Source organism: Cydia strobilella, chromosome 8, assembly GCF_947568885.1.
Source record: "Cydia strobilella chromosome 8, ilCydStro3.1, whole genome shotgun sequence".
NCBI lineage: Eukaryota > Metazoa > Arthropoda > Insecta > Lepidoptera > Tortricidae > Cydia > Cydia strobilella.
In genome coordinates this window covers 2,800,961-2,821,609 of record NC_086048.1, presented here as the reverse complement: position 1 = coordinate 2,821,609, position 20,649 = coordinate 2,800,961, and the positions used below count along the sequence as shown (strand labels likewise).

At 38.4% G+C, this 20,649-nt stretch overlaps 1 protein-coding gene across 1 annotated transcript in view; it reads left to right on the top strand.

Annotated features, from left to right (window-relative positions):
- LOC134743464 (alkylglycerol monooxygenase-like) overlaps nt 1–20,649 on the top strand; it is a 49,972-nt gene that overhangs the window by 24,062 nt on the left and 5,261 nt on the right. The window contains exons 2-9 of the mRNA XM_063676903.1: nt 504–654; nt 9,355–9,482; nt 12,415–12,566; nt 14,285–14,388; nt 14,638–14,800; nt 15,221–15,372; nt 16,951–17,085; nt 18,086–18,199. Of these exons, the coding sequence (XP_063532973.1) occupies nt 511–654; nt 9,355–9,482; nt 12,415–12,566; nt 14,285–14,388; nt 14,638–14,800; nt 15,221–15,372; nt 16,951–17,085; nt 18,086–18,199 (1,092 nt within the window). The 5' untranslated portion in view covers nt 504–510. The remainder of the gene's footprint in view (nt 1–503; nt 655–9,354; nt 9,483–12,414; nt 12,567–14,284; nt 14,389–14,637; nt 14,801–15,220; nt 15,373–16,950; nt 17,086–18,085; nt 18,200–20,649) is intronic.

Sequence of the window (20,649 nt, the reverse complement as noted above, 5' to 3'; positions counted from 1 at the left end):
AATCACATAAAATAATATTGGATCTTTGGAGACATTTTCTGTTGCCGCTATAACAATAAATTCTAAAAACAGAATAAAATAAATATTTAAGTGGGGCTCCCATACAACTAACGTGATTTTGCCGTTTTTTGCGTATGGTACGGAACCCTTCGTGCGCGAGTCCGACTCGCACTTGGCCGGTTTTTTAGGGTTCCGTACCCAAAGGGTAAAAACGGGACCCTATTACTAAGACTCCGCTATCCGTCTGTCCGTCTGTCTGTCTGTCTGTCACCAGGCTGTATCTCATGAACCGTGATAGCTAGACAGTTGCATTTTCACAGATGATGTATTTCTGTTGCCGCTATAACAACAAACACTAAAAACAGAATAAAATAAATATTTAAGTGGGGCTCCCATACAACTAACGTGATTTTGCCGTTTTTTGCGTAATGGTACGGAACCCTTCGTGCGCGAGTCCGACTCGCACTTGGCCGGTTTTTATTAAAATAATATTTTTATTCCAGCTACACCATGGAGTTCTCGTACGCAAACGAGACGCTGGCGGAGTCGGCAATGGTGAGCCACCTTAAAGGGGTGGGGAGGCTTTTCTATCTCATCACGCCGCAAGAACACATGTTTGAAAGAAAGGAGGATGTACCTAACTTCTTTAAACAGGTACATTTGATATTAAGCTAATTTTACATACTTTTTAGGGTTCCGTACCTTAAAAAGGAAAAAAACGGAACCCTTATAGGATCACTCGTACGTCTGTCTGTCTGTCCGTCTGTCACAGCCTATTTTCTTCGAAACTACTGGACCAATTAAGTTGAAATTTGGTACAAATATGCAAGTTTGCGACCCAAAGACGGACATGTAACGTAAACAAATTAATTTTAAACATGGGGCCACGTTACGAACACTGCATAATGGCACCCAATCCAAACTATGCATTGCAATATTATGTTACAATCTTATTACACAAATGGACCTAGCCCCATCGTAAGCTCAATAAGGCTTATGTTGTGGGTACTAGATCTTCATCTAGTATATCGTCATATATACTAATAAATAGATATAGATAAATGTGGGAGACATCATTAACAAGCTAAAATGGAGTTGGGCGGGACATGTTGCCAGGCAGAGTGATGGCAGGTGGACCAAAATGTTGACGGATTGGTGGCCGCTTTCGGATGAAAGAAGCGCCTGGCGTCCGATGGCTCGTTAGGTGGATGACGATCAAAAAATCGCGGGGCACTTTTGGGTGAGACTAGCCCAGGACCGGGATAAGTGACGTACACGAAGAGAGGCCTATGCTCAGCAGTGGGCGACTGAAGGCTAAAATGATAATGATGATGATGATGATAGATAAATACTTAAATAAATACATAGAAAACATCCATAACTCAGGAACAAATATCTGTGATGAACACAAATCAATAAATGTCCTTACCAGGATTCGAACCCGGGACCTACTGCTTCGTAGGTAGGTAGTAGGTACATAGGTACGTGGGGGAGACCGAGATGAGTTGTGACAGAGAAGAGTTGTGACATTGTCGATTTTTTGGAACCTATTAACTGTTAGCGAGTTCGCAACAGTGCGCATTTGTTAGCTAGTAACTTGAACTAACAAACGCGCGCTATTGCGAGCTCATTATTAGTTAATACATTCCAAAAAATCTCAACACTCCTCTGTCACAACTTACCTCGGTCTCCTAGTTAGCGTGATCCGATTCTATTAAATTGAAGACCTGTGATAAATCTAGCTGCTTGCTTGCACATTTATGTCTGCACACCGCGCGTGCTTTTCCTAAACAGACCAATTTTATAGGCCCCATTTCAGCAAACTTCAGCATGCCAGCAATATCTTTTAATAATCCAGCAGCCGACATTCCCTAACTGCGAACACGTGTTTATGAAATTGGGCAGCCGAAATACTAACAAGACTGATGTAACTATATTTAAGAAGACATTTAATTATGAACCTTGGTGTTACAAGATACGGTCCATAGTTTAAGGAATATTTGGATGTAATTAAGACTCTTTATGACTAAGATGTGAGGGAATGTTCAGACCAATATCGTCTGGTTATATGACATGCCTCATAAAAGTATGATCAGGAAAATGTAGGCTTTTGAGTGGTTTTGAAGCTGAATTTTAAATTAGAAGGAAACTATATGGAAAATGAAACTTTTAGAGCAATAGGCAAACCAAATAACTCTGACAATAAATACAATAGGCAAACCAAATAATGTTGGTTGTACCTAAATGTGTTTATGAACTTGACCGTACGATCCGAGGACCAACAACCTTCAGCAATGAAAGTATATAATGCAATAGTCCCCCTACATTAAAGTACTTATTAGCATGTTGCAATACACTGCCAGCAAACTAGGTTTGAATTGTACTTAAGCAAAATTTCTAATTAGGTCACACGGCTCTTTTGATGTTGCTCAACGTGGCAACGTTTCTCGTTGATTGATCGTTCTCTCTTTTACCTTCGAAGTTTGTTTGAAAAAGTAATTGGTTTAATCAATTATGTTACACGTTGCGATACGGTAAAAATTAATCCCGAGCTAAATATAATTGCTTTGTTTGTTGAAAATTTAATTTTGTCTAAAAATAAGTACCGTAAAATGGGGTGAGTAGGATCAAAACTGACATTCAAACCTCGACAACATTTTATTTTTACATATGCAAACTGAATGGTGTATATATACTCGTAATAAGTGTTCCGGACGTTTGTATTTTAGTTTTTATTTTGTTTTCGGTAGTTCAATTTCATAACTTTGACGATAAACAGGAAAAACCACCTCACCCCGTAGTCCCTCGTCATTGGGGTGAAATGGGTTTTCATACAAAGGTGATTTTGGAACATTGTTGGATCGATTTTTTTTATTATGAGTATTACTATAGCTCCATTTTAAATAGGAATACGTTATTTTTGTAGCAGTAGCCCTAAAAACCCATCTCACCCCCCTTTCAAACCTTTTCTCCCCATTCATAACCCAACTCTCCCCGCGAACCCTACTCACCCCATTTAACGGCATATAGATAAATGATTTAAAGTGCCCATTCTGAAGGATCCCACAAAAACTGACGTCACAGCACACATTGGAGATAAGAAGTAAAAGATGACACTACACATTTTAGAAGGTGTACTTCCTTTTTGGCGAATTTTATTTCGCCAAATTTCACTTGGCAACCAACTTTTCGCCAAAGTTTCATTTGGCAAACCAATCGTTGGCATAACCTTACTTCGCAACCATTTCATTTCCCAACCCCATACTTGCGAAATGAAAATGACGTACTAGGTAGGGTTAGGTAAGGTTGGATTATGTAAATTTGCGAAATGAAATTTCGCCCAACTAAAAATATGGGATAAATAGTTTGGGAACTAATAGTTTCTCAAGTAGTTTTCGCCGAAACATCAGTAAACCATTTTAGAACTTTGAAAAGTGCAAAATAAAATACAAGTGCTACGATATACACGCATCAGCTCCAAGAGCTGCTAGTGTATCAAAATAAATAATAATGATATTAGTATCGGGAGAGGAAAACCGAGGAAAAGGTGGACGGACTGTGTGAGAGATGATATGAACGAATGCAAGTGAATGATGAGATGACGGGTGACAGAGAGGTATGGAAGAAAACGCCGACCCCAAATGAATGGGATAAGGGCAAGCGAATGATAATGATGAATAATGATATCGGACGACTGTGTCTATAGGTATAATAAACGTAGTCCCGATATTCCTAACTTGATATTGACATTGTGGAAAGTATCTATACACTATTTTGTGTATCGTGCGTATGGAGAATGAGAGATTGCCCAAAGCGATTTTCTACTCGGAGCTCTCTTGTGGAAAGCGAAAGCAGGGAGGCCAGTACCTGCGACATAAAGATGTCCTCAAACGCAACCTCGTCGCTTGCGGTATACCGACTGACTGCTGGGAGGACATTGCATTACAAAGATCGGAATGGCGTTCTAGTGTTCATAGGAGTGTAGACCAATTTGAGCAGCAGCGATTGGAAGACCTAGATGCTAAGCGCCATATCCGCAAGACACGACCTAAGCCCTCCTACACGTACACCCGCAACTCGACTGGACAACTCCATTGCGCATCCTGTGACCGCATCTTCAAGACAAAGTTTGGTTTTGCGAGCCACATCAGGGCATTTCATAATCCGTACCAGAATTGTTAATGGGGTCGCCATTGCCGGATGCGGCAAGGAAGAAGATGAAGCCTATTTTTGTCCCTTGCTTTAAATGATTTTTTAGGGTTCCGTACCCAAAGGGTACAAACGGGACCCTATTACTAAGACTCCGCTGTCCGTCTGTCCGTCTGTCCGTCTGTCTGTCTGTCTGTCACCAGGCTGTATCTCATGAACCGTGATAGCTAGACAGTTGAAATTTTCACACATGATGTATTTCTGTTGCCGCTATAACAACAAATACTAAAAAAGTACGGAACCCTCGGTGCGCGAGTCCGACTCGCACTTGGCCGGTTTTTTTTATTATTATAAGAGGTTTAAGTGAAAACAAATTTCATACACATTTTAAAAACTAGTAGCTGGTCTAATTCATTAATGTTGTTATAAAAATCAAATTGCGTAAACATATTTTCCATAACGCTAATAATCATAAGAAAATGAGTACACTTGTATTTGAGGAGAGGTCAAAAGTGACTTCGTCCCAATTAGTCTTAAGATGAACTGCCTGTTTTCTCCGTCACTCAATCAAATGCGACAGGGTAAGAGCTCGTTCCCACTATGTCGGATGTCGGAACGATTTTTATTCGGGTGTCGTAGCGGCAAAACATTTTATATGAAGCTATTCACACACGAACGACAACGATTTTGTGTCGGATCCGACATAAAATATCGTGTGTTTTGTCAGCCCTCCGTCCGGAAAAAAATCGTGTCGGCGGCGCTGTTCACATGATGTCGGATGTCGGACCGACCCCGCCCGCGCCGCACCCCCTGTGCCTCCCGCGCGTTAAATGAGAACCTCAAATGGCACCAGCTGCGGTCGTGGCCGACAACCGACTAGTGTGAACAGTGGCACCGACACCCGATTAAATATCGTCCCGACAGCCGACTAGTGTGAACAGAGGCACCGACACCAGATTAAAAGTCGTCCCGACATCCGACATAGTGGGAACGAGCTCTAAGAGCGTTTTCACATTGTCCGATCCGATATCGGATATGGGATCCTACATCCGCGTAGTCAGACCGCGGGTGCGCGCCCGGGCGCCGTCTTTAGCGGTCATGCACACTACAACAAGCATTATGCCTACACATACGCACACAAACAAATATTATCAGTAATGTCGGTGCGACAGCTGAATTTATCGGAAGCACCTTCCCGATATCGGATGTCGGAAGACGCCTTTGAGAAAAACAGCTACAGAAGAGTGTCCTAATATGGCCCCCTTTGTTGAGTTATCTATCGTTTTTAAGTACTAATATATTTTTATTAAATTAATAAATAAATACAGAAAAACATAGTAAAATTGAGTACTTTCATTCGACATCCGATATCGGATCGGGCAATGTGGAAACACTCTTAGGATAATAATATTTCTGATTATTGTTGAAGTCCCAGCAAACTTCATTCGTGGGACGTGTATTTCATACATTCATACGAAGAAAGCCTTTTAAGTTCCAAGTTCAACGCCCTAAACCACTTGTTACATCTAACTCGTCTCTCAGATCCCCAGTTATCACTAGATAGCTTATCAGCCTAGTCAAATTTAAAGCGCGAGTTAAAAGGCGAAATCTCGGTTTAGTTGCGACGAAAGAACGGGACTCGCTTTTTTCGCACATGTCTAGATTTTAATTAATTATTTTTGTATAACAAAAAGTGTTAGTCATATATTTATATTTGTGATGTCGTAACACTAACCGCTTGTAATCAAGACTCCAAAAAATGACTGTTTTTCCCCTTTACACTCGATTTTAATTTTTATTAGGTGTGTACTTTAAAAAAAAAACATATTTTTTCTAATTATACTGTGCTGTTTCAGTATCAAATATTATAATAGTAGTAGTAAAACTCTTTATTGTACAAAAAGAAACATAAAACAAGAGAAAAACGCATCATTTGTACAAAAGCGAACTTATCCCTTTCAGGGATCTCTTCCAGTTAACCTTTGAGCAATTGAGGGATTTGATATAATAGTGTTTATATGTAATGAGATGCGGCTTACGTCGTAGTGTTTTGTTTTTTTATTTACACACATATCATAAACCCTCTCTGATTTGTTCAAAAATTGTTAAAACAAATTTATTATCTGTGGGTTTATTATAATTTATACTACATCTAGTGATGTGCAGTGATCTGCAGCCATATCTAATACCGCTACAAATATCTATTGCAAGCGAATCTCAAGCCATGCGAAAATGTACTTTATTTTAAATAACCTAAGGAAGGAACAAGATTTATGCAACGCTGAAACTAGGTTATTCTCAAGGGGCTGTTCTAAAATAGTACTTATTGATATAGTAATAAGAGATAAGAGCGAGATGCACTTGTATGCCTCAAGAAGCTCTTTTAAAATGGTACAGTCGCCATCAGATATATAGGAGCGGTCGAGGTGCTCAAAAATATCTGAACACGTCCTCTAACACTAACAATAGGGACGTGTTCAGATATTTATGAGCGCCTTGGCCGCACCGATATATCTGATAAATGTACGAGGACTTATATTGTTATAGTAGTAGCTATAGATACACTTGTATGGATATCGTATGTCAGCGGTTTCTCAATGCTGTTGCATCGTGTAATGGTATCCGGTGACACTTTTAGCACTAAGTATTATCAGAGTTGACACTGCAGGCGTGAAACAGAAACTATGAAACGTATATGTAATAAAATATAGTTGTCGATATATATAGGTATTTGAATAGGCCACCTAGTTCAGGGCTACAACTGCGAAAATCGAAGTTCACAAATTGCGGGCATCTTTCTCTGTTACTCTAATTACGCCTTCATTAGAGTAAAAGAGAAAGATTCCCGGAATTTTCTAATTACGGTTTCGCGAGGTCCTTTTGAGAAGCAGCTCGCTGAGCAATGAGCGGAGGCCGTGCATGACCAAGATCGCGGATATCATTGTTTTTGAATGGTTATTTTTTGTTTGGACAAAGCAAGTAATATTAGTTCAATATTTTGATCGAAAGCTACGCATTTTTAGGAGCAATTTTCATGTTAATAGCTTTGTGCAAAAATAATTAATGATGAGATAGGTATGTTCGTGATTTTATTTTCTATATAGCGAAAGTTGTTTAAGATTTCTTCCTGTACGAGTAATTGTAGTGTAAGACAATATTACTTGCAAAATTTTATTATTCTAGGTCCACGGGAAGTACCCTAGACATTTTGATTTTTGATTCCCTTGAGAATGTCGAAATATACCTAGGTTTTTTGCGGCATAAACGGCCGTATTTTTTTTTAAGTTCACTTAGAAGTTTGATCATTCACAGCTACAAAGGACTGTAGATTTGAGTACATGGTTTTAATTGCAACTCGATTCCTTCACGCGTTCCCGAGATAAAGGGCCTTGACAGACGGATGGACGGACAACAAAGTGATCCTACAAGGGTTCCGTTTCTTCCTTTTGAGGTACGGAACCCTAAAAATATAATAACAAATACTTACATTCGATTACGAGAAATAATAATACAAATTAATTATTTCTAAGAACCTTTTACTTCGAATAATTCAGATAATCCGATTCAATATGGAAATACGACTCCAATTAGTCGTAATAATACAGTAATACATTTAATTTGTGTCCACCAATAGAATTCCCGAGCGATCTCGAATTATAAAATCGCTTAATTCTGTACACCTAGTCACAGGGCGGACACGCTATACATCAAAAACCACTTGCGTTTCTATGTGTGAACGGCACGTCTGTACACGCGTCATGCGTCATAGTGTTAGTAAGTTAGATTATTTTAAACCGGGTCACTCACGTATTATTAAGTCGAATAGCTCGACATGTTTCGGTCCAATTTACGAGGACCGTCTTCACGGAGACACGACACGTCTTCACTGGTCGAGGGCGCGGCGTGACCGAAACATGTCGAGCTATTCGACTTAATAATACGTGAGTGACCCGGTTTAAAATAATCTAATATGTTTGAGTCTCACGGGAGTTTTATAGTTAAAATTGTTAGTAAGTTGCTAAGAAATAGTACTGAGCGGCCGGCAAACGGCCGTCAATCTGCTGTCGCGGGGCGAGGTAATTCGAGTCGGGGCGGGGCGGTGCGTGGCCGTTCTGTATGATAATACTATTACTTATTCTGTGACCTAGTGTAAATTTAATTCGATAGCGCGACGTGAGGACGTGTTTGCGAGTGACATTTTGAGTTTCCAAAAATGTCCCGCTTGGCGCGCTGTTCAAAATCCCACACAAAAATAGACATAAACGCAAACGGAAACGCTCGTCACGCTATTGAATGAAATTTACACTAGGGGTTCTGTACGGATTTGAACATTAATTATTTTATATCTTAGAGTTAAAGTTCGGGTGCAGACACTGCAGACGGGGTGACCCTAATTTATTAGCATGCTTAGGGATGGGCGGTCAAACCCGATAAGTCTAGATATTTTGTCACTTAAATGAGAACTTTACACATGTCACATATAGGTCTAATTTCAAAAACCCATTTGCACGACTTATTGGGTTATACCGCTCACCCCTCGGCTTGGTCATTTCTAAGGTTTTATGTTATTGATTATGAAAGAGCCAGTCAATGAACCTTGTACCTTATATTGGACAAATCATGTGCTAATGCATAAAGATATTTTTTTACCTCAATGTTCCGAATTACAAGCTACTTTGCTGCGCAAAACAATTTAGTTAGATTAAATTTTGTGCACTGTTTGTAGTGAAGAAAGGTTAATTTTTCGAACGCTGCGTAGTCGTTATATTTATTGTAACGGTGATCGAGCACATTTCATGTTTTATTTATGTTGTCGCCGTTCTAAATTGTTGTATGGTACACGACACCAAATTTGATAGTATTTAGTATCTTTGGGGTCACGATTCTAGTTTTGAGAGCAAAAATCCACTTTGCTCTTTTCTTCCACAGATTTTTCATATTTATATTAAATTAAGTTTTTATTTTCATTTGTGTTTTCATTCATAAAAGTATTAACCTTAGTAATATAAGTTAATCATTAAATTTAGATTAAGGTACTAACATTGAAAAAGAGTGCACCATTTCGCCGTTAAACGCAAGTTTGGCGAAACTTGTATAAGTTTAAAATGTGTTATACTTTTTTGAAAAAAAATGAAAAAAAAAAAAATTAAAAATTAAATTCGACAGGAATAAAACTTAAACTTTGTATTTTTTTTTCTATTTCAGTCATGGCCGTATTTCCTGATATTCATGGTGCTGGAACACATAGTGTTAAGACTAGAGGGCAAGCCTGGGATCAGACTGAACGACGGGATCACCAGCATCTCCCACGGGATCCTACAGGAATGTGGCAGGTATCTATTCAGTTACAAATAAACAATTATACACTAGTGTGTGAGGTGGTAAGACTGCACCTGATGCGCGCGGGCGGCGCTACACACCGCACTCACGCTGCTCAACACTGTGCTTAATGTGGCACCGCACATTGATGTGTTCGCATCCGTCACAGCTTATAGAACAATGTAAACGAATATTTGAATCGCTGTATTAATTTATGTATTAGGTTAAGTAATATTGGTTAGTGTTAAGATTGTACTGTATTGGCGAATGCTGCAATTGCGATGTTTTTTGAATAATAAACAATACTTACTTTTAACTATGTACTGAGCGTTAAGAGGCCGGTGTCGATTTTAGTCGCAAAAATGTAAAATTGATAGATTTAGTCGGTGAAATTGTACACCTTTTGTTACCTAATTGAAATAACAAGTACTGGTTTCTATTAGCGCATCTTCTTATCTTACCTTTTATCAGATCAATTTGTTGAAAACAGACTCACTAAATTAGTAATGTTTGCTTTTCTGATGGACGTTTAGGTAAACGCGCGTAAAGCACTGATTTTGTCGCTCTCATTTGTAAATTTCGTAAAGTTTGGACGGCTAAACATGGTCATTTTGTATTACACATATCCTGTACTTGACGTTTATCAGACTACATTTTTATTATTATGACTTTGAAGTAGTGTAAATGAAAGTTAGACGAAATCAATTTTCTCCAGAAATTACTTCAAAACAAGTGACAATTTCTCTGAAAATAGACTTAATTTCAACGTAATTTTGATACTTAAACAATCTACAACATTTGTTGAAACTATTCTTTTGTATTATTTGTATAATTTACTACCATAAATTTTTGATGAATTTTTAAAAACTGCCCCTTCTTTTCATATATTACCGGTGACGCACGCTTGCGACCTCATTATTAAAAGGCAAGATGAGAAGACGTGTTAATAGAAACCAATACTTGTTATTTAGGTATTACGTAACAAAACGTGTATAATTTCAACGACTAAATCTATCAATTTAAAATTTTTGCTCCAAAATCGACTACGGCCTCTTAAACACAGTTTACTATCGAGATTTTTCACCATACCAATGGAAGCAAAATACCAATTGTAAAACACATCATATCCGTATGAACGTTATTAAATATTTATCACTCAAAATCATCACTTGAAAGTCAATTGTACGGGGAACCAAGTCAATATTTGTATTAGGTAATTGACTTTGCCACTCTTGTGGTTAAGATGTAACTTTATCATTCGTTTTGGAGCGATACGTGCTGTTGTGGTGAAAATAATCCTTTTAATAGATCTTGGCATATCGTATCTATTATTCATTCAAGGTCAAACACACTTGTTTTTTTATAAAAGTATTTTCAAATTCAGTGATTGATGCGATTCTTTCAGTACATTGCTCTGTCACTCGCTGCACTCTAATAGTGGTAATAAATCAGAATTAAAGTGATATATTGCAATGATGAATTTCAAGTTTCGTTTTTAAAAAACATTACCGAACGAAACCATAAAACTCGCAAATTATCCGCAAAAATATCCTATTAGCTGAACTGAAATTATCAAAATATTTATTTAATAAATGAAAATATCACGTGTATTTTAATTGGAGATTCTATTATATGTTCACCCTTTTGGGTATGTCCGCTTTTTTAGGATTCACTTGGCAAAATTAGGTATGTACCTAATTAATATTGTCTTCGGTTACCGCGATAGTTACTCATGAAATAAAACTATGAAAACCCGTGTGTCACCCGTTGACCACGAACGCTGTAAAGAGTTCGAAACGTCGGGATGTATTATAAATTCAATATACGCGATATAATCCGTTTTCATAGTTTTATTTCATATGTACCTAATTGTTCAAAAGATAAAGAAGTAAATATACTCATGCTACAATATACTTCACTCAACCAATTAATTTTTATATATTTTACAAGCATTTATTAGAACTTTTAATGTTTGTAATTAGTTCGCGTCAAATCTTGCAAGATAAATTACGAGTAGATTCACTTCCCATTATTCTGTTGAGCTGAAACTACATGCCAAGTTGGGTGGCAAAGCAATATTATGCGCGCGGTTGTCTTATGCGATAAACGCAGTTAAACGCTTGCGATAGTTGCGATAAACAGAATGTAGGAAAATTGACATTTTAAATCAGATAATCTAATGAACATAATGTAGGTATTCGTATTCGTATATTTATTGCATCCGTGGTAGGTACACAGGTGTTACATAATAGTCTGTTTCACATGGGCCCTAGTAGGGGCCCGATGTACAGTCGAAGGCAAAAATATCGATCCAGACAAATGAGCGTACACATATTTTTAAAACTTTGGGAATGTATATATATTTATGCCCTTGACTGTAGTCTTATTTAACTTAAATGATTTAATAGTTTTATTATATAATGAGTTCTAAAGTCAATAACAGGTTTTATGTCACTAAAACGGTATACTTATTGTTTTACGCAAACGCAGCGGAAAGCGCATTATCATTTTCCCTACATTCCGTGATCGCAAGGCGTTCAACCAGCGCCAGCGTTCAACGCTACGTCTATCGTACAGTCGCCATCAGATATATCGGAACGGCCAAGGTGCTCACAAATATTTGAACACGCCTCTATTGTCAAGGCGTTAGAGTGCGTGTTCAGATATTGTGAACACCTCGGCCGCTCCGGTATATCTGATGGCGACTGTACAAAACAAAACCGCGCGCTTTATGCTTATGGTACCATCGAGCTGATGTAATGAAGGACACACAAGTTGGCCATAGGAACTTTGTGTTACAACAACGCAACTTGTTTTTGTTTGGGTTTATTACTCGTAGAAATGTCTGAATGAGTATTAGTTGCCCGTTGAGAGAAAATTACAGTCAACGATAAAAGATTGTAAAAATGAAATTTTTGACAAAAACTTATTTTGTTTTGTTATCAGAATATTATGGAGAGGCGCCGAATCGTACCTATACACATGGATATACACCAACTTCAGAATAGTGGAGTTGCCCTGGGACAACGTGTGGACGTGGTACGCAGCGGCGTTGGGGGTTGACTTCTGTTACTATTGGATGCACAGAGCATGCCATGGTGAGTGACCGACAATTTAGTACTTGCTATCTTCTTCTTCTTCTTTCCCTGTTCCCTTTATTTAGGGTCGGGCCTCCTCACTCTTCTGCGCCAAGCAACTCTGTTTTGGGTTGTCTCTTTTGACATCTGGGATCTTTTGAGGTCTCTTTCTATGTTTGACCACCAGGTCGACGGACGGCGGCCTGGGCCTCTCTTCTGTTCTGGAATTTTTAATGCGACTTTGACGACATGATCATCACTACGCATTAGTACTTGCTATACATAGATGTCATATATTTACTAAGGAAAAAGTGATCAAACCCGCCAGTGGCAGAGGCCGGATTCCAACCAGCGTCTTCATTTTACGCGGCTAACGCCCTGGAACACTAGGCTACGCGGCCACAGAATTCATTTTGGTTAAAACAAATAAACAAATAGGTATCTCCGTCAAGTTTGAATTGTGTTAGAAGAATTGTCAATAATACATGAGAAAAGTGAAAAATAATAACTATAGAATAACATTAGCATAAATTATGAAATAAAACTATGAAAACGGATTATATCGCGTATATTGAATTTATACTACATCCCGACGTTTCGAACCCTTTACAGCGTTCGTGGTCAACGGGTGACGGGATGTATTATAAATTCAATATACGCGATATAATCCGTTTTCATAGTTTTATTTCATGAGTAACTATCGCGGTAACTGAAGACAATATCATTAGCATAAATTGTCAGTGGCAATGAAAAAATTGTTTATTCAAGTGTAAAATTTGAATATTCATTAATTTTCCTTGATGACAAAATTCAAATTACATTCCATCGAAGTGTAAGAATAAAAAGAACGATCAAATTGCTCCCTAGAGCTCTCCAAATTACCATCCTTTGATATTTGACGATTCCCGTAGTTTCTGTAGTAACTGAGGAAGTTTAGTTTTTCCTCTTCTCGATATATTCGTAAGCTGAAAAACTAGAAGGAGAATCTAATAGGTATGAAGTTACGTTTGTGTTATTTGCGAAAAGAAAAAAAAAATGCAATTTATAATGAATCTGTGGTGTTTCCTGTGTTAAATTTTTTGTGTTTTTATTCTTAACTGTAGATTTTTTTGATGATAAAGGTTTAACAAATAAAAATATTGTTAATAAATAGACATCACAAATCACGACATGTTTTCATTATGTTTTCCTTGACTGAAAATAGAATGTATTGCGATTTGAATCAAATATATTGAGCGACTTACAATGCTTCCCGGCCCTTTGAAAATGTCCGTACCTTTAGCCTGATGGGTCGTCCTTTCGTAAAAGTGTTTGACCCATTTATATAGAGAGAGATTCCTATATATAGCCTTAGTACCTAAATTAGTACCATCATTAGTTTTCATAATTCACATATTATTTAAAATATTAGATATAGACCTTGTGCTGCAAGCAATGACGCCAACGGACCTATTTTCTTCTTATTATTTTCCTTGTCCTTTTCCCATTATTTGGGGTCGGCTCTCCTAGTTATAAATTTCGCCAGGCTTCTCGGTCCTAGGTCATCTCTCTCTCTCTCTCTCTCTCTGGTGGGATATTGGCTTCTTCCGTATCCCTCTTCACTGTTGCCAGCCATGTCAGATGGGGTCTTCCTCGTCGCGTGTGAGGAACATATCCAGCACCTTGCGTGTCAGAAACAACACAGACAGAGACAACAGACAGACCTATGTGGTTATATTAAATTATGTCTTCCTTTCCAGAGGTGCACATCTTATGGGCACAACATCAAGTCCATCATACGTCGGAAGATTTCAACATGGGTGTCGGCATCAGACAGTCTATATTGCAGGGATGGTGCGGATTCGTAAGTATTGCTTATTCATCATCATTCGCTAGCGTTCGTTTCATATCATCTCTCACACAGTCCATCCACCATTTCCTCGGTTTTCCTCTCCTCGTACCTCCCTCCAAATTCATTCTTAATACCTTTCTCGTCACATGACTTTTACTTTTTCTGTTATGGGTGCAACTTTCAAGCTCTTCTCAGGTTTTTCAGGTCTCTTTGAGTAGGAAACTCTATATCAGAAAGATTAATGAAGTGTCTTATCAACAGATCTTCTATCTTCCTCTGGCGCTGGCCATCCCCCCAGCCCAGTTCGTGATGCACCACCAGTTCAGCTACCTGTACATGTTCTGGATACACACTGAAGCCATTAAGAGCCTCGGGCCTCTGGAATACATCCTCAACACGCCTAGCCACCATAGGGTACATCATGGTAAGATACTCTTTCTCCCTCTGGCACTGGAAATTCCCCCAGCATATATGTTCTGAATCCACACTGAAGCCATCAAGAGTATTTTTGCTTGAGGTCTTTTAGGTTTTTTAGTAATATGCTGAGTATCCTATTGTAATTCACAGTATTTCATTGCAATATTCATCATATATTTGTATAAAATGACTAAGTAGTAAAATATGCAATCTATAAACTAACTCATATTGTTTACTCTATACAAGCTCATACAAAAACAGGTGATATATTATTGGCCGGTACTGTAATATGTACTTACATGGAATATTGCTTGGAATGTTATGCTGTAGCCAATGTTTTTTTATTTCTTGAACCTCAACACCAATTCTTGACTTTTTCATATCAGTGAAAATGCCAGTGTAATTTACAGTTTGTATTCCGTCGTAGGCAGCAACAAATACTGCTTAGACGTTAACTACGGAGGCGTCCTAATCATCTGGGACAGGCTGTTTGGCACCTTCCGACCCGAGACGGACAAGATCCAGATCGTCTACGGCCTTATTTACAACCAGCCTTCTTTCAACCCCATGTATTTACAGGTTAGTTTTTGTACAAATATCTTTACCCATCACAGAACAATGTTCTGGGTATTTGGGAGGCGTGCTCGGTGCCAAATCCAAGCTTTCTCCTTTTGATACTTTAGTGAAATCTAAGAGGTACTCCGAGGGTATGCTGTTGCTGTCCTTGCCTGTATGATAGGTTGATGGGACGCATGCAGAGGCAGTACCCGCCAGTGTAAAGCTATTGAGAGTTGATAGAATCTTAAATGAACACTAGACTATTGGGTACAAGCGATAGACTTAATACATGGCTATGGGATAAAAAACCGGACGCCCTAATTAAACGGCATGCAATTTTATTATATCTTTATTAGTTTTAGCTTTCTATCGATTGTAGCCGCATATATATCTGAAGTAGACATCACTATACGGTACATTAAGGTGACATTCGGATTGCGACCGCAGCGGCGTTACTGCTACAGCTGTAACGGGCGATGTTGCGTTCAATCCTGACGTCACGTCACCCTAATGCTGTTGGTTATTAAGTGTTAACATTTGACTACACAAATCGTATAGGCCCGTCATATCGAACATTAAATTCGCAAGCTAAGGGCTAGTTCTGACTTTTATGTTGTTAGGATCACTACCAGCATCGTAAATCCAAGTTTGCAGCTTCGAAAGACCTGTGCTAACTGCACCACTCGAAAAACCGCAAAATTTTCGCACATATTGGTATTATCAATATAACTCCTTAGCTATGCATTTTTTATCAAAAAGGTCTATGAACAAACTAAACTAAAATTGATACAATTTAAGTCCAGAATCAACTGTAAGTTTTTTATGCAATCGTGCAACATAGCAAGATATGTAACGCAGATTTTCATTATAACAAACTACTTTTGTGACAACTCGTCATTTAGTATAAAAACTTACGTGCTCCAATTTATTACCAAATCCTGTAATATGACATATCGCAGTCGTAAACGTAATTTATCTGTTACCCATGCTGAGGAACACTGCGTAGACTTTGCCAATATTATTCAGGACAGGTACCCGTCAGAAATGCGTTTTCAGAGAAATTGTCAACTTATAGGCCGAAATATGTATGACATGTGTTTGAGGAATGAATATTCGGATATCCTTAGATTATTGTTATAGGAAATTTAACCTAGTTTGTATAGCCGTAAGGTTGAGTTTTAATCGAAAATGGGATAGCATATACACCTTTTGAAACAATGATGTACATTTGTTAAAGTTTGATATATTCAGACTGCCGCAGTTTTATTTCGTGCTTTCTTCAAAAAGCTAACGTGTCACTATTTGCTACGGATTTTGATATTGTCGAGGCATAATGCGGATATTATTGCTTGGGTGGCAATTTACACTACATATGTACATTGATAGTAGGAGAACCACAAACACACCTGCCATATTGACGTTAGATTGCCGGTAAATTTTTCGGCTATACTTTTTAATTTACTTGTTATCGATTTGTCAGGATCATCGGTTTTTTTCGCGTGTTCCCTGATTATGGACAGCTGCTTATTTATTCATTAATTTTATTTTATCAAAAGTTATTGTTAACATGCTTCCTTGAATAATATTTTTGTTTGACAGGCGTTTTACACAGGTTACGTGGTGGAGAAGTTTCGTCGTCTAGAAACAGCTGGTGACAAGTTCAGGGCGATATTCTGGGGACCCAGCTGGGAGCCAGGACAGGCGAGGCTGGGAGATGAGGACCAGAAAATAGATGTAAGTACCAAAATACTATTTTTTTTTTCCGAGGCACAACACGATTGATAATAGTTTGAGAAATATTTCAAATAGCGAATGTTATCAAGCCGTGAGGAGGATGTACTTTTTTTATTTTTGGATATATCTGTTAATTATTTTATAACATTATATACAGGATAATCACAGTCACTTGGTATGTATATTGGAATAATCCATGTAGTCATTCTCACTTTAGAGCAGTTCAAAGTCAACTGTGAATTGTGAAATTTTTTAACGTTTTCTAATAATTTGTAAGACCAAGTAGTGAAAATGTTACAGTATGTTATATATTTATGATGATTTACTCACAAAGCCCTTTCATTTGGTACCCCTTTGGTATGTTTGAAAGAAAAAAGTAAAAAACTTTGTACCGTCGACTTTATGACGTCACAGCAACTACCCCCCACTTTCGCGCTTGTCGTCTTATATAATGTCGCCAGTATAATGAATTGGTATTTAAACACAAAGATATTGACATTTTCGACTCACGGCAGGCAGTATTTAGGAGGCAGGTTCTTAGGGTTCTCGGCCATCATCACACTTCTCTTCTTCTTCTTCTTTTTTTTTTCACTTCTCTTCTTCTTGTACGCAATTTGACATGTAATTATTAAGTATTTGCGAAATGTTGTAATTTGTAATTTAGTATAATTTTGAGTAGTTTTAGGATACTTTTTTATAATTTTAGGATAGATTTTGCTCCTTATATTTCTTTCTTGCTGTGCATGCTTGCTTTGGATGGCATTCTTATGCAATACCTACCACTCATGTACTCTTTGTAACTATGTTGAATGTTGTCTGTTTAGTGTGCCGTTTAAATAAAAAAAAAAAAAAAAAAAAAATATATATTTATGTTCAGGACATCATACTGAATGCACTGATACCAAATATACCCATGTCCGAGACTACATGAGCGAAAATCGATTTCTAGAAGACTTCTAGACAAAGAAAACCGACCCTCTATGATGTTAATTTGTTACAGATCGAACAGAGAGAGAAATACGACGTAGCGCTACCGGCGTGGTGCAATCTTTATCTGGTGTTGCATTACGCTGTGGTCTTCTACGGATTCTTCGAGCTGGCTTCTAGATACATGGTTAGTAGTTTTTAGCCGTTTGTAACCTTTTATAGCAACAGCAATACAAACTAGCGACCGATGTCATTATCCCATCCCTTTCACTCTTGGTTGGTCTTGGCAAGGGTAAAGAAGATAACATTATGACCTTAGTCGCCAGTTGGATTTGCGGTAGCTATAGACTAGTCGTGAAGTAGCCTGCCAAACGTCCCCATGTCACGTGCCCCCCTTGGATTTGCTTTATACTTAGGTATTTGTAGTGTCCCCTATAGGGCACCCAGAAGTTTAGGATTAGTGTAAGACCTGAGTGGACGCTCGAGTTGGGCGTGCAGCGGGGCGAGGCGTGCGGCGTGCATATTAAACAAATGCAAACGTATAGGAGCGGCCTTAGTGCACGCTGCTCAAATCACTTGTGAGCCCGACGCCACGCTGCACGCCCCGCCGAACGCTCCGCTTCGAGCGTCCACTCAGGCTTTACACTTAGAGTTTACGGGACTTACAACACACACCACGCACCACCACCTCGGTCGACGCCCAGTGAGTGAGTAGTGAGTGAGTAGTGATTAACTGTCTACCCCCACCTGCGTTAGGTATAACGTATGCGCCAGAGAAAAGACATAGCAACACTACAGTATTACTAGTATTAGTCTTATGTTTGGTACCTACCTACACTCGCATCTGACTGTTTCCGATAAGAATCAAGAATCAAATATTTTAAGATAAGACATTCGGTCGCCAAAAAAATATTTATTTCTACTTAGATATCGATTAAGTTACTTTCAAATAAACTAAAATCTCTGTTCTACTCGGTCACTAATTTCAAACTTTGTGTAGGTGGATTGCAGAAAATTGTGTAAACCTGGTAAAATTAGACGACCTTTTAAAATTACAAAAAAACCGCTGGATGATTTTTAATTACAAAACAAGGTAAAAACAAAGGGGCGTCCCTTTGTTTTTGCCTTGTTTTGTAATTCATTTAAATTAATCTCTGGAATATAATTACGTTTGTGTACATTTCAAAGATTCCTCAACAACTCAGTCTCAAAGAATATAAAATAACGGAAATTGTATCATAATATAAGTATTTATCTATATTATGTGTATATAAGTGTATATCGTCGCCTAGCACCCATAGTACAAGCTTTGCTTAGGTTGGGGCTAGGTTGATCTGTGTAAGATGCCCCCTAATATTTATTATTATTAATTATGATTATTAATAATAGTTTCACATTCAGACGACGACGAAGACAATGTGAAAAAAAAATCTTATAATGTAGAATAGAAACGAACGTTCAGAGTAAACGGCGTAGGCATACTGAATGCTCATTTTAAAATATTTTTAAACGGAGAAGCTCTTTCAATGTTTGGCTTTAAGTCGACTTCCACACGTCCATTTCCATATTGCACAATAAACTTCATTTTAACCCAGTCAAGTGTTGTGTGTGTACATTTAGCCGCTCTCATTCCGCTATATATGGGCATTATATACTGGGGTCAGAGCCGATAAATCGTGTCTTTTCCGTCAAGGATCTGGGCGTAGTGTTCGATGCACGGCTAACTTTTCACGAACATATTATTTCTCTTGCCAAGAGTTCCTTTCAAAGGCTAGGTTTCGTAATCCGAAACCTCCGCGATTTTCATGACCCGGGGGCTATAAAAATGGTTTACAATGGTCTAGTAAGGAGTAAGCTGGAGACTTCGTCGATCGTATGGAACCCCTACGAATCGACGTATGCTTTACTGCTTGAGAAGGTTCAGAAAGCGTTTTTAAGGTTCCTTTATAAAAAAATATTTGGATACTATCCGTACCTGTACCCGACAAAGTATCTTCTCGGCTCCCTCGGGTACAATTCCTTGGAGGTCAGGCGGAATTACCAACTCCTAGTCACGGCATGCCGAGCCTTGCGTGGTGAGTCGGACTGTCCCGAAATTGTCTCTGGTCTCGTGCGTCTGTTTATCCCGGACGTCCCGAGAATGGCCCTTAGACCACGACAACGCGATCTATTGGCCGTGCCGCCGGGGCGCACCGTATCGCGCAGGAACTCGCCGCTGCCCCGCGCCCTTTCACTGCTCAATGCGCTCCTGGCATCGACGCCTGAGTGCGACCTATTTGCGTGGCGATGGACGGCAGTGTATAATGAATGCCTGAGATTCTGTGAGGCGATGGATGCTAGGTGCTCAACTGTTCCAACATAATTTGTCTGTCTGTCTATTCTAATGTTATGTGATATTATTGTTGTTATAATTGTTGCTGTTTTATGTATTATTATTGCTGTTAGTTTTAAGTTTCGTGACGCATTGGTTCAACTGTAATGTCATGTAAACATTCTTATCAATAAAATAAATAAATAAATAAATATTTTATGTAAGAAAACAATAACCCTAAAAAAACTTAGGACAAAATCATAACAACGCCATGTACTGTGATCACAAAATCTCAGAAATAAATGGATACGAAAAGATGTCCTTTC